Consider the following 12,365-nt stretch of genomic DNA (forward strand, 5'->3'; position numbering starts at 1 on the left):
AACCAACAATTCTTGGGAAATGGGTGGCTTGGCCAAGTTCATCACCAGTAACTATTTCATCAGCAAAGTTCGGATTGTAAACTATCACGTGCCAAATGCATTTTAAAACGAAGTCCTCACCACAGCTCATTGCACCTGATTAGTACATTTGTGAAATAAAAGGTCACCCAAATACTTTTGGCTTGATTTTTGGGCATGCTTGAAAAACGCTGCCTTTTATTCACATAATGCAAAACATAGCACATGCCTGTTGCAAATAATGACAAAGTAAGTCACTTATATTGATAACACAATGAAGCACGCAGGCTGTGCCGACACCTCAAGTTCTCGCAGTGTCCCATGCGAGTAGAACATTCTACCCTGCCCCATTTATTTGCATTCTGTCACTTGCCGCAGTCATTATGGATAAGCAAACCCACAGTATCTCCATAGGGTAAAATAAGAGCCTGGCCTGGCCAACCCTGCTGCCGGTCATGCATATAAAGCTGAACGCATTTGCAAAAGATGGGGTACTAATAATGTGTCACTTGGCCTAGAAAGATCATTGTCTCTGTCTTCCCTCTGTTCCCCCTCCCTTTGCCTCGTATCGCCTTGAAACACTTGTGTATAGGAGCGTTATAAATGTCATATCATATCTCTTGGCTATTCTATGTATGGTGTGCACTTCAGCATCCCTGAAATTATATTATCAAACATGAAATAATACTTTATTTCACAATTGGTTATCTTATGCACAGAAATCCTCCATGGTCTTATTATTACAAATCGCAAAATGTGTTCCTGTTTATAAAACAAAAAACACATTGCATTGTAGTTTGGCCACTAGTATAGTTCAGCCTGGATGATATGAACAAAGGAGTTCCATTTTTAAAAAAAACAGAGACATCAACAGACAAGTCTCACACCCCTACCCCTGATTCTTTGTGCTGACAGCATTTCAAGTGGGGCAATTTATAGATTTGGCTCACTTAACAAGCCATTGTATTTACACAGTATGTTGTGCTTAACATTTTAGTGTTAAGAACTGAACATGGGGCATTTGTATTCACCAGGCCAGCACAAGTATCACTTAGCTGACCAAACCTATGCATTCTTCAAAGAGAATTAAAATGCCACACAGAAAAGTTTAAAGCTATTTTCTTTATTTTCATGTCTTTATTTGACACACCAAAACGTTCTTTTTTGTATATTACTTTTTATTTACATCTGGCGCATCCCTGGGAAGGTTAACTCTAATTTTCTTGCTTAAGTATTCTAGTGGCTGCTTTGGGACATGGACTAAATGCATCTGCTCAGCATTAAAGGTCTTTTAATTGTCTAAACAAGCCAGCCACTGCCTAGCGCTCACAGCAGATGGCAACTCAATGTCACTTGGCACCTTGATTAGGAAAGTAGAGCTCATTGTCTGTCACTGTGCAGACAGTAGTCCATGGCAAATCAGTGCAGTGATATCTGTGCAGCAATGATTTGTGCGCTGCACAAGTCATCACCCCATTGGTTAGTGGCGCCTATGTGGTGCTCCCTTATGTAACAGCACATATACCTGTTTTTGTCTGATGTGCCCAATGTCCATACAAGAGCACACTGGAATGTTTTGTGCATGCCATACTGTGCCCACACTTAAACACATAAAGCAAAGACGTTGCCTCAGATTGTAAATCCACTAGGCCAAACACCCTTTCTACACTGCAGGACCAGGATTTTCACTAGCTGCAGGCCAGCACTAATAAGAGATGCTAATGCCAGCTCTGTTAGATAAAGCATGGTCCTGCTCTTTTTTGCCGAATAACCCCTGAGGCCTGTGTAATAGTGAGGAGGTAGCGGCTGAGGAACTGTGGAACGTTTGCCATGCATTAGAAGCCAGTTTTGTGTAAAACACTTCATCAGCTTATTACTGGTCAGGCTAAAGTTTGAAAAAGCAATCCTTTCTGTGTAGCCTTTCTGTGCATTGTTTATTGAAATGAAATCATAATAAGCAACCTAATGCGCTGTTCTTGCAGGCATCCATTTTATATTATGTCTATATGCTTGTTTGAGTCAGTGCCGTGTTGGCAATAATCAAACACCAGCTCCCTTCAGCCTGCTTGCAGGCCCTCTTTAGGTAGAGGGGGAGCAGGCTTTTTTACTGTTGTCAATGCAGTGAATTCTAAAGACCAAGTGTGGTGTTATAAGTTTCAGAAGACTGGCGTATCTTTAGAATTTAATTTTAAAGATACCCATCAGTCTTATGAAAGTTATAACCGAACGCGTCGGCAATGGACACATGTAGTACTTTAGTCTTATCCCGCAGTGCCAACGTCTTCCCACTCCACCCCACCCCTTTTTTTCAGTTGTCATGATGTCCCCCCCCAACATTTTCAACAAACTTACTCCACTGATTTCCAAGGACTTACCCACAGGTCAGGCAGTAGGAAGAACACCAGTAGAGGTCACCAATTGCAGACAAGGGGGAGCGGAGACTTCAGGAGACCAGCGCAATTCTGCGCAATTCTCTATGTAGGGTGGGGCTTCTGCCAGATCCCAAAATGGTCAACGCCATTTTATAAACTCGGGACAACACGGTCTACGGGGAGGGGTAACCAGCAGACTGCACAACCAATACAGAGGCGCATTGCAAACGATCAGTACAGTTAACCCATCAGAAAGAGAAGGAAGCAAGAGAACCAGCAGTGTCCATGAGCAGCAAGTGAGGAGGCCAATACCCTGCAGCAGATTTGAGAGGCCAGCATCCACCAAGAGGACTGCAAACAGAGTCCCGGCCCAGCAGAGGCCAAGCATGAAGAATCCCAAAATCTATGACAAGTCCTTTGTGCGGGGAGCCTTGAGAAAAATTCAAGACCTCAGCCCCCTTTTCAACCTGAACCTTGAGCCTACCCTGGTGTGAAGGGCACCTCATCCCTCCTGAGTAAGAAGGGCATAATAACACTTACAGCAGCCCTTGGAGTAGAAGGAGAAAAGCTACCTGTGTAATGGCAAGGGCACTATATACACTATATATACACACACACACACACACTGAGGGAGATAGAGTGAGTGAGAGAAAGAGAGAGGAGCATGAGGGCAAGGGGAGTAGAAATCCCTTTAGAAATTGAGAGGAGAGAAAGAGATCGAAAAGGGAACCCTGGCTCTCATAGATAATCAGAAAGCAGTGTACCAGGCAGAATTACAAATAGTGAGCAGAGCATGGCAGAGATGCAGCTGAGCACTATATCCGAGATTGTGAGCTAAGAAAAGAAGTCTATGGGGCTTATATCCATGAGACTGTGAGTTGAGAGTAACGAAGCAGCTGATCGTCATATACCTGAGATTGTGAACTGACTAAAGAAGCAACTGGACGCTATATTCCTTAGATTGTGAGATGAGTAAAGAATCAGCTGATTGTGATATGCCTGAGATTGTGAGATGAGTAAAGAATCAGCTGATTGTGATATGCCTGAGATTGTGGATTGAGAGTAAGGAAGCAGCTGATCACGATATGCCTGAGATTGTGAACTGACTAAAGAAGCAACTGGATGCTATATCCCTTAGATTGTGAGATGAGTAAAGAATCAGCTGATCGCGATATGCCTGAGATTGTGAGATGAGTAAAAGAATCAGCTGATTGCGATATGCCTGAGATTGTGAGATGAGTAAAGAATCAGCTGATTGCGATATGCCTGAGATTGTGAGTTGAGAGTAAAGAAGCAGCTGATCACAATATGCTTGAGATTGTGAGCTGAGTAAAGAAGCAGCTGATACCTATGCCTGAGATTGTGAGCTGAATAAAGAAGCAGCTGATCACAATATGCCTGAGATTGTGAGCTGAGTAAAGAAGCAGCTGATACCGATATGCCTGAGATTGTGAGCTGAATAAAGAAGCAGCTGTATGCTATATCCCTTAGATTGTGTGCTGAGTAAGGAAGCAGCTAATCGCGATATGCCTCAGATTGTGAGCTGAGTAAAGAAACAGCTGATAACGATAACCCTTAGATTGTGAGCTGAGTAAAGAAGCAGCTAATCGCGACATGCCTGAGATTGTGAGTTGAGAGTAAAGAAGCAGCTGATCGCGATATGCCTGAGATTGTGACCCAAGTAAGGAAGCAGCTGGAAACTATATCCCGTAGATTATGAGCTGAGTAAGGGGGCAGCTGATAACGATAACCCTTAGATTGTGAGCTGAGTAAAGAAGCAGCTAATCGCGATATGCCTGAGATTGTGAGTTGAGAGTAAAGAAGCAGCTGATGCCTGAGATTGTGACCCAAGTAAGGAAGCAGCTGGAAACTATATCCCTTACATTATGAGCCGAATAAGGAGGTAGCTGGACGCTGTATCCCTTAGATCAAGAGCTGAGTAAGGAAGCAGCTGGCCCTCTAGCCATGATATTGACTTTAAGCCAAGTAGCAGCTGAGCGCTATAATGTGGGACTTTGTTATACCCTAGAAATCATCATATTATTTTGTGGGTGGGACAAATCCCTTAACTCTTCGGCCTGCAATTAGAAAATATTTCCCTCAAAAAGATAAGACACATGTTCCTGTTTGTGATATTTGTCATCCATCTTCTTCTCTACAGAATGGCAGCCCAATTGGAATTTAGTGTTTTAGCCGGCATGATTTTATTGCAGTGGTAGATGGAAATAACTCTCATATCAGCTATTATTGCATGGGTGCCAGATATCATAAATCACTGATCTTCCCGAAAGAAGCAGTGGTTTGTAACATGGAGACATAGCAATGACAGGCTATTAAACAAAGCTAAGTTGATATCACTTTTAGAGCTAAAATCTTCCAACAAATAAACTTTCTACGCAATTTATTGAGTGAACCGACTGTGATATATTTGCAAGGTGCCACAGTGCATTCATTACCTTTGCCATATAATACAAGTATGTAGTCCAATTAATTTATCACCTCAATTTAACATTTTTGTATTCCTTCAAAAGGGATTTTCCTTTGCTCTCAGGTTAGTGAAAAACAGATTATACTACAGAAACGAATATCCGAGGTATCAGACAATCAGTGCACATGTCCCATTTATTACCACACTTGTGCTCCATTAATCAGCGGCCCCCCGTGGCCTAGGATCTCCTTCGAATCAGCGCCTATCCTAAGGGAACTCCGGGTGATACCCCATAAAAGGGGTGCTGGGCGATCTATACACTTCGGAGCTGTGTCTGCAACTTCCTAATTTCCCCCCAGACTCTGCTGCCTCCATCGGTGTCTTCGACTCACGGCTCTAGCTTGGTATAATCGCATGGAAATGTATCCTCCAGTACATATGCTTCTTTTGCATAGATGGCTCTAAGCTCTAACAGCATGTTTTTTGGGGGTATTGATTTTACTTCAGGTCCCATCTGAGAGTAGCCTCTTTTTTGCAACTCCACATAAACGTAATGATTTGTACAATAGTCCTTACTCAATAGTCTTGACTGTTGTTGAACTTCATTTCAGTTTCAGCTGTACTCTTATCCCAGATCTGCAGAAACACTGGCCCATGCCCCTGGAAGGGCTCAAGTTCCATAGCATGTAACGGAAGTCGTTAAACTTGCCTACTTCTTTTTTTCACCCCATTCATATTCCTAAATTGCAATTTTGTGTACCATCGTTATGCCTTGTCAAGCTGGTGTTTTTCAAACACTCTGTTAATTGTAACTGAGTCCAGTTGTTTACGTCAATGTGTACTGTAAGAGTATTGAAAATAATAAAGATAGTCCACAGCGAGTTAGAGACTGTTCTATGCTCCACTCAAGGTTTGGCCACAGCGAGTGAGAGACTGTTCTATGCGCCACTCAGAGTTTGGCCACAGCGAGTGAGAGTCTGTTCTATGTGCCACTTAGGGTTTAGCCATAGTGAGTGAGAGACTGTTCTATGCGCCACTCAGGGTTTGGCCACAGCGAGTGAGAGACTGTTCTATGCGCCACTCAGGGTTTGGCCACAGCGAGTGAGAGACTGTTCTATGCGCCACTCAGGGTTTGGCCACAGCAAGTGAGAGACTGTTCTATGCGCCACTCAGGGTTTGGCCACAGTGGGTGAGAGACTGTTCTATGCGCCACTCAGGGTTTGGCCACAGCGAGTGAGAGACTATTCTATGCACCACTCAAGGTTTGGCCACAGCGAGTGAGAGACTGTTCTATACGCCACTCAGGGTTTGGCCACAGCGAGTGAGAGACTGTTCTATGCGCCACTCAGGGTTTGGCCACAGCGAGTGAGAGACTGTTCTATGCGCCACTCAGGGTTTGGCCACAGCAAGTGAGAGACTGTTCTATGCGCCACTCAGGGTTTGGCCACAGCGGGTGAGAGACTGTTCTATGCGCCACTCAGGGTTTGGCCACAGCGAGTGAGAGACTGTTCTATGCGCCACTCAGGGTTTGGCCACAGCGAGTGAGAGACTGTTCTATACGCCACTCAGGGTTTGGCACAGCGAGTGAGAGACTGTTCTATGCGCCACTCAGGGTTTGGCCACAGCAAGTGAGAGACTGTTCTATGATCCACTCCGGGTTTGGCCACATTGAGTGAGAGACTGTTCTATGCGCCACTCAGCGTTTGGCCACATCGAGTGAGAGTCTGTTCTATGCGCCTCTTAGGGTTTAGCCACAGCGAGTGAGAGACTGTTCTATGCGTCACTCAGCGTTTGGCCACAGCGAGTGAGAGACTGTTCTATGCGCCGGTCACTCAGGGTTTGGCCACAGCGAGTGAGAGACTGTTCTATGCGCCACTCAGGGTTTGGCCACATCGAGTGAGAGGCTGTTCTATGCACCCGCCACTCACAGTTTGGTGACAAGAGTCATGAAAGAAATTCCACTGAGGTTCTTTTACTGTCACTAGTTTTCTTCTGTTGTACTTGAACGAAGCTGTTTTCTGTGGTTCACTAATGTTGTGTTTATTTTAGGGTGACGACGGACTGCCAGGATTGCATGGCGTTCTTGTAAGTATCTTTTTCGTTCAACTTATTATTTTCACACTTAACCAGTGCAGTGGCTGTCGCCATCTTATGTGATACTAGAAAAACGAAACGTGCTCCCACTGAAGTATAACTAGTTAGATATCAATTAGAAAAGACATATATTCAGGCACTTCTAACACAGTCGCTAAATAGTCTCGTCTATAGTATGAGTAGAGAAACAGAAAATAAGGTAAGATAACATTGTATCAATTGAAAATTAAACAAATGTATTATTCAATTAACCTGTGCTTAGCAAGAGAAACAACCTAAAAGTTATATAGTAGACGAGCAGCTGTACCCTTGCTTCACACGGCAATTCGCACACCAAAAAGAAAATTATACAAAGGTATATTTTTATATTTTAATATTTTATACTTTTTACATTGTCTGCATCATGGAACCTACCCACATGCCCAAATGTCAGGCATGTTGGGAAGTATGATGAACATTTCGAACAGACACACACACACACACACACACACACATATCCACACATTTCCATTTTATATATAGAGATGTCAGAGTCAAGTGCAACTAAAAATATAAAACGAGTCCACCAGAAAAAGACCAAAGGGCGATGTAGCCTACAAAGTCTTGCAGGAGATGGAAAGAAAGAAGAGGAACAGAAAAAGAACCAACCGGTGTGCTGAACCACAGAGGTAGTATTTAAGATGCAGCATAAAAGAAAAGAACGCAATGTATTTGGTTCTGTGTAATCATGACCCTGCAAAAACGTTGCCTGGCAAAACAGTGACCAAAAAAGTGCAATTTTTTGCAGGGACATTATTACATTTAACATGCGGGGGACACCCCCCGTCACGCCCAAACTCTTTTTTTTCCAAGGGGATCCGGGGGACACCCCTGCAACCACTCCCCCCTTGACCCACTATATATGGTTACCAAATATAATGTCGCCACAACCTTTTCCAGGTGACATTATGTATCAGGGCATTATTACCTGATGCCATGTATTCATATCGGTTGAGAATCAATCTTTGCATAGTTATTGATCAAAGCATATGAATGAATGACATATTCTAGGGAAATCAATTTCGAAATCATGTCCATGTTTTAGTCATGCCGGTGGATGCAATACTACACGGTTATGTGGTTCCCCGTGGACTGCAAAGGATTTGTCTCAGTCTGCTGATCCTTCTGCCTCATGGCATTACCAGCCTTTATGTTTTAAGGGGTGTAAGAGTTTGTTCTGTCTTTTTTTCAGCTTGAGCTGCATACGCAGATTTTCCCCAGTGGGTCCTTCCTCTCCATGATATTTGGGGCTAATTTAGAATGTTTAAGTGCAGTATAATGCGATTGTATGAAATGGAAGCCTAATGGGAAGGTCAGAGTGGGAGTGTGCTGCAAATGTCGGAACGGGGAGCGAACGGGGAATCTCAAGCTTACTGGGAATGCTAAACTGGAATCTTGCAAGGAATACCAGTGACGCTCTGCTGGTATTTGCAGATAGTGGGAGTGAGACTGAGGATGTGAATGGGGGAGTGCGCAAGTGGGAGTGTGCTTGTAAAATACTGCTGTAGATGGCTTAGCTACTTTACTGTAATGACTATAATGTGGAAGGGGGGGTAATGGCGATGGTGAGGAGTTGGTCAGTCCCTCAGGGACACAGCAGCAACATGTGTCTCCTTAATTAGGGCTTTTATTAGGGCACCCTGTACGACGCTGGACCTAACAAGAATGAGAGGGGGTGTGGGCATGAGGGCAAGTCTGCATGAGAGCGAGTGCGGGCATGAGATCAAGTGTGGGTGAGAGTGAGTGCGGGCATGAGATCAAGTGTGGGTGTGAGAGTGAGTGTGGTATTGGGGTATGGCAGTGAGAGTGAGTGTGCCATTGTCAGTGAGAGTGTCAGTGGAAATGAGAGTAAGTGCGGAAGGGGGTGTAAGAATGTGTGAGTGTGGGTTTGAGTTTGGGATTGTGGGAGTGTGGGGGTGAGTGAGTAAAGGAGCCACTGCTGTGGTGCATATGTTAGTTTCTTCATGAATGGAGTTTAAAGAGGAAGAGGGAGCATGAAGGTGGCGATGATGGTGATGAATTGGCAAGTGGGTCAGAATGTTTGGTCATTCGGGTCCATGACTGTGGGGTCGCTAGACCTGTAGAATGTTTGTGAGTTGGCACTGGTCCAGTTCAGTTGGCAGTACCGAGGCATTTGTGATTGTTTCTCCCTTTTTCCATATCTGCAGTTCTTGTTTTCATTGAGATATGGTTGGGCGTCTGGTTCATGGCACATGCTCTCTTGGTAGAATGTCCAAGATAGGATGTCCTTATTTGCCACTGCTGACCAACATATAACCATCTTCCTATCCAGTCCTTTTCACCAACAGTTCTGCCATTTGTTTAGCTTGCTCAGGTACCAAACTCAGATAACTTGGCCATTATGTGTAACATGTTGTTTTAGTTTATAGGAAAGGGTACTGGCAAAGTGGAATTCCATGCAGCAATGAGGCGTAGAGTGTTCATAGCAAAATACCAAGGCAATGTGAGGAAAATGAAATAATGAACAATGTGTAGCTTCTGTGATTCTTCTAGAGCAGGTAAGGAAAGCAGGAGCATGCAGGTTTAGTGCAGTAAGGCTAGTAAAGACACAAACAATTTCAGGCTGTAACTATCCAAATACATTTGCGTTAAGCCTTAATACCATTTCTGGTCTTTCAAGACCCTTAAGATGGCCTGATGTAGATGTATTTTATTCATTGTATAGCTTTTCCAGAAGTGACCTCCATCATGACAGCAGGTCTAAAGTTATTGCTTCCTTTCTCAGAAAGCTGTTGTAAACAATGAAATGAGTGAACATTTTACAAAAACATCCTTTTAAGAAGTTGAATAATCACAGATCAAATGCAACAGTTAATTCAATATTTCCATTTATAATTCATCATCTTTCAAACAGAGAATCCAGGCAGACTCATTTAAATCCTTCAACATATTTGGAGGGATCAATAATTTTGCAGGAACTCTCGCTCTCTTCAATCCCCTACCCTCTGAATCCCACCCACCGAATCCCACCCACCGAGCACCTCTCATGTGGTACCTCCCGCCGAAATCCTATTTCCTCGAACCTCCCTCCCCCACTCACCTGCCTCCACTCTACTCTCTAATGCAGCATTTCAACCCCCATCTCCCCTCCACGAAACCCATCCTACAAACCACCTCAGGATCCAGTAATCTTTGCCCTCAATGGGGTATTTGCCCATGACCCAACCCGCCGCATGACCACATCCCCACTCCTCACCTCCTCCCTGTCCCCCCATGATCTTCTTACCAGTTCCTCCTTGCTGCACTGTGTACCACTTCCTGCCTCTGCACGGCGAACTCTGGACATAAAAAACAGACCATTCCTATTCACCTAACAGGAATAAATCTGTTTGGAGGGCCAACCTAGTCTTCATGATGTTGTCACGCCGCGCGCTCGCTCGCGGGCGCCACTTACCTGTCCTGGGGTCCCGGGTCCACGGCCGCAGCGGTCTCCTCCTTCATGGAGGCTGTACCCGCGGTGGCGTCTTTCCCCACGCCGGCCCGCGGTCGGGATAGGCTCCGTGGGCGCAGCCATCTTGCGAGGATCTGCGCATACGCGGATCGTCAGTATCCGACTTCCCGCGCATGCGCAGTGTCGGAACATGCGTTCCAAGCCTCGCTTTGATGCCGGGCTTTAAATGAGCACCGCATGCACAGGGACAACGCGTCTCAACACGGTTGTTACTGTGTATGCGCTGCTGGAGCCCTGGTGTCCGTGCCTCAGCCTCTCCAGTTCCTTCCTAAGCCTAATCCTGCCTTGTTCAGCCTCTCCAGTTCCTTATTCTGCCTTATCCTGCCTAGTCCAGTCTTTCCTCCTTGTCCTCTCCCTGCTCCTTAGTCCTCCTACCCCTTGCTTCCCAGTCCTTCCTTGTCCTTGCCTGCCTCCTGGGTTAGGGTAGGGGAGTTCTTGTCTGGGTTTCTGGTTCCTTCCTTCTCCCAGGATAGTAGGTTTCCCTTGTCTGTTCTGTTGGCCCTTGCAGACCTTCCTCCTTTACCTGTCTTGTGCCCTGCCAATACCTGTGCCTTGCTACCCTCTTGGATGTTCCGGAGTTCAGCTTCCACCATTACCGGTGTCCTCATTAAGCCTTCTCTGCCAGTGGAAACACTGTCCCGACGCCACGTAAATACGGAGAAGTGCCACCCGTGGCGTTGGGAGTTGGTTCAGTGCCATCCTGTTATATATCGTCAGGAGGGTATTGGGCTGATTCCTCGCGTTACTCATTCATCGGCAAGAGATACTCCGACAGACTGGCAACCTCAACCCCACGGGCTCAAGGAAGAAAAGGTAACCAGCGATCTCGTGAAGACTCGTTTAACAGATTGAGACGCCTTTCCTTCAGTCTCGACATGGACGACATACAGGAATTACGTGAAGAAATGCGTACCATGCGTCTTGAAATGACCACCCTCCGCCAGGAGAACGACACCCTTCGACAAGCGATGGGTCGCAGTATGGCTAACCCCTCACAACCAGCTACACCACCTGAGAACTCCATGGCTTACACTACTCCGATAAAGTATGATGGTGACCCGCGTCGAGTGGCAGAGTTCTGTACACACTGTCAGATCCATTTCCAGTTCAGGTCAAGTCATTTTAGTCAAGACAAGGCAAAGATCGGGTATATCCTTGGAAACCTAACCGGCAATGCGCTTGCTTGGGCCGCACCTTTGGTCTCTACCAACAGTCCCCTGTTGGGTGATTTTGCTGCTTTCGAGAAAGCCTTTTTGGATGTCTTTAAACCGCCCAATTTGGCAGCCATGGCCCAGAATCAATTAATGGAGATCAAACAAGGACAAGGTGACATAATCCACTACATAAGTCGGTTTCGACAATTAGCAACCGATTCACAATGGCCCGAAATCATTCAGAAAACCCTGTTTCGTCGGGGGCTACGAGAAGAGTACAAAGACGAATTGCTGCACATCCCGGAGCCAGAAACGTTGCCTGCATTGGTGGAACAGGTTTTACGCATTGACCACAGGTTAGCTGAACGACAGAGTGAACATCGCAGATCTGACAGGTATCACCCGGTTCTTCCGGTACTGAACCCCGGACCAGCTGTCTCTACCGATGTGGGCCCAGAACCCATGCAGTTGGGAGCCATCTGATGCCCGTTGTCCGAGGCCGAAAAGAAAAGAAGACGACAGCAAAACTTGTGCTTGTATTGCAGTGGTTTGGGTCATTTACTAGGCACCTGTCCGCTACGCCCTCTGACGAAGCAGGAAAACTAACAGGCCCGTTGTTTGAGGCGAAGGCAGCAGCGGGCCGCCTCTCTGAATCTGACCTTCCTCCCATGAACCCGGTGCCCTTGTTGATCCTGAAAGTCGGTGTTGCCTGGCTAGGGAAGTGTATGAAAACCTGGGCCCTTCTGGATTGTGGAGCATCCGGCAACTACATCGATGCCTCGTTCGCG

At 45.7% G+C, this 12,365-nt stretch overlaps 1 protein-coding gene across 2 annotated transcripts in view; it reads left to right on the top strand.

Annotated features, from left to right (window-relative positions):
• COL4A6 (collagen type IV alpha 6 chain) overlaps nt 1-12,365 on the top strand; it is an 856,046-nt gene that overhangs the window by 551,746 nt on the left and 291,935 nt on the right. For both annotated transcript variants that reach the window (XM_069612628.1, XM_069612629.1), the window contains exon 9: nt 6,868-6,903. In XM_069612628.1, the coding sequence (XP_069468729.1) occupies nt 6,868-6,903 (36 nt within the window). The remainder of the gene's footprint in view (nt 1-6,867; nt 6,904-12,365) is intronic.

This window comes from Ambystoma mexicanum, chromosome 5p (assembly GCF_040938575.1).
Source record: "Ambystoma mexicanum isolate Mex_15411 chromosome 5p, UKY_AmexF1_1, whole genome shotgun sequence".
Classification (NCBI taxonomy): Eukaryota; Metazoa; Chordata; class Amphibia; order Caudata; family Ambystomatidae; genus Ambystoma; species Ambystoma mexicanum.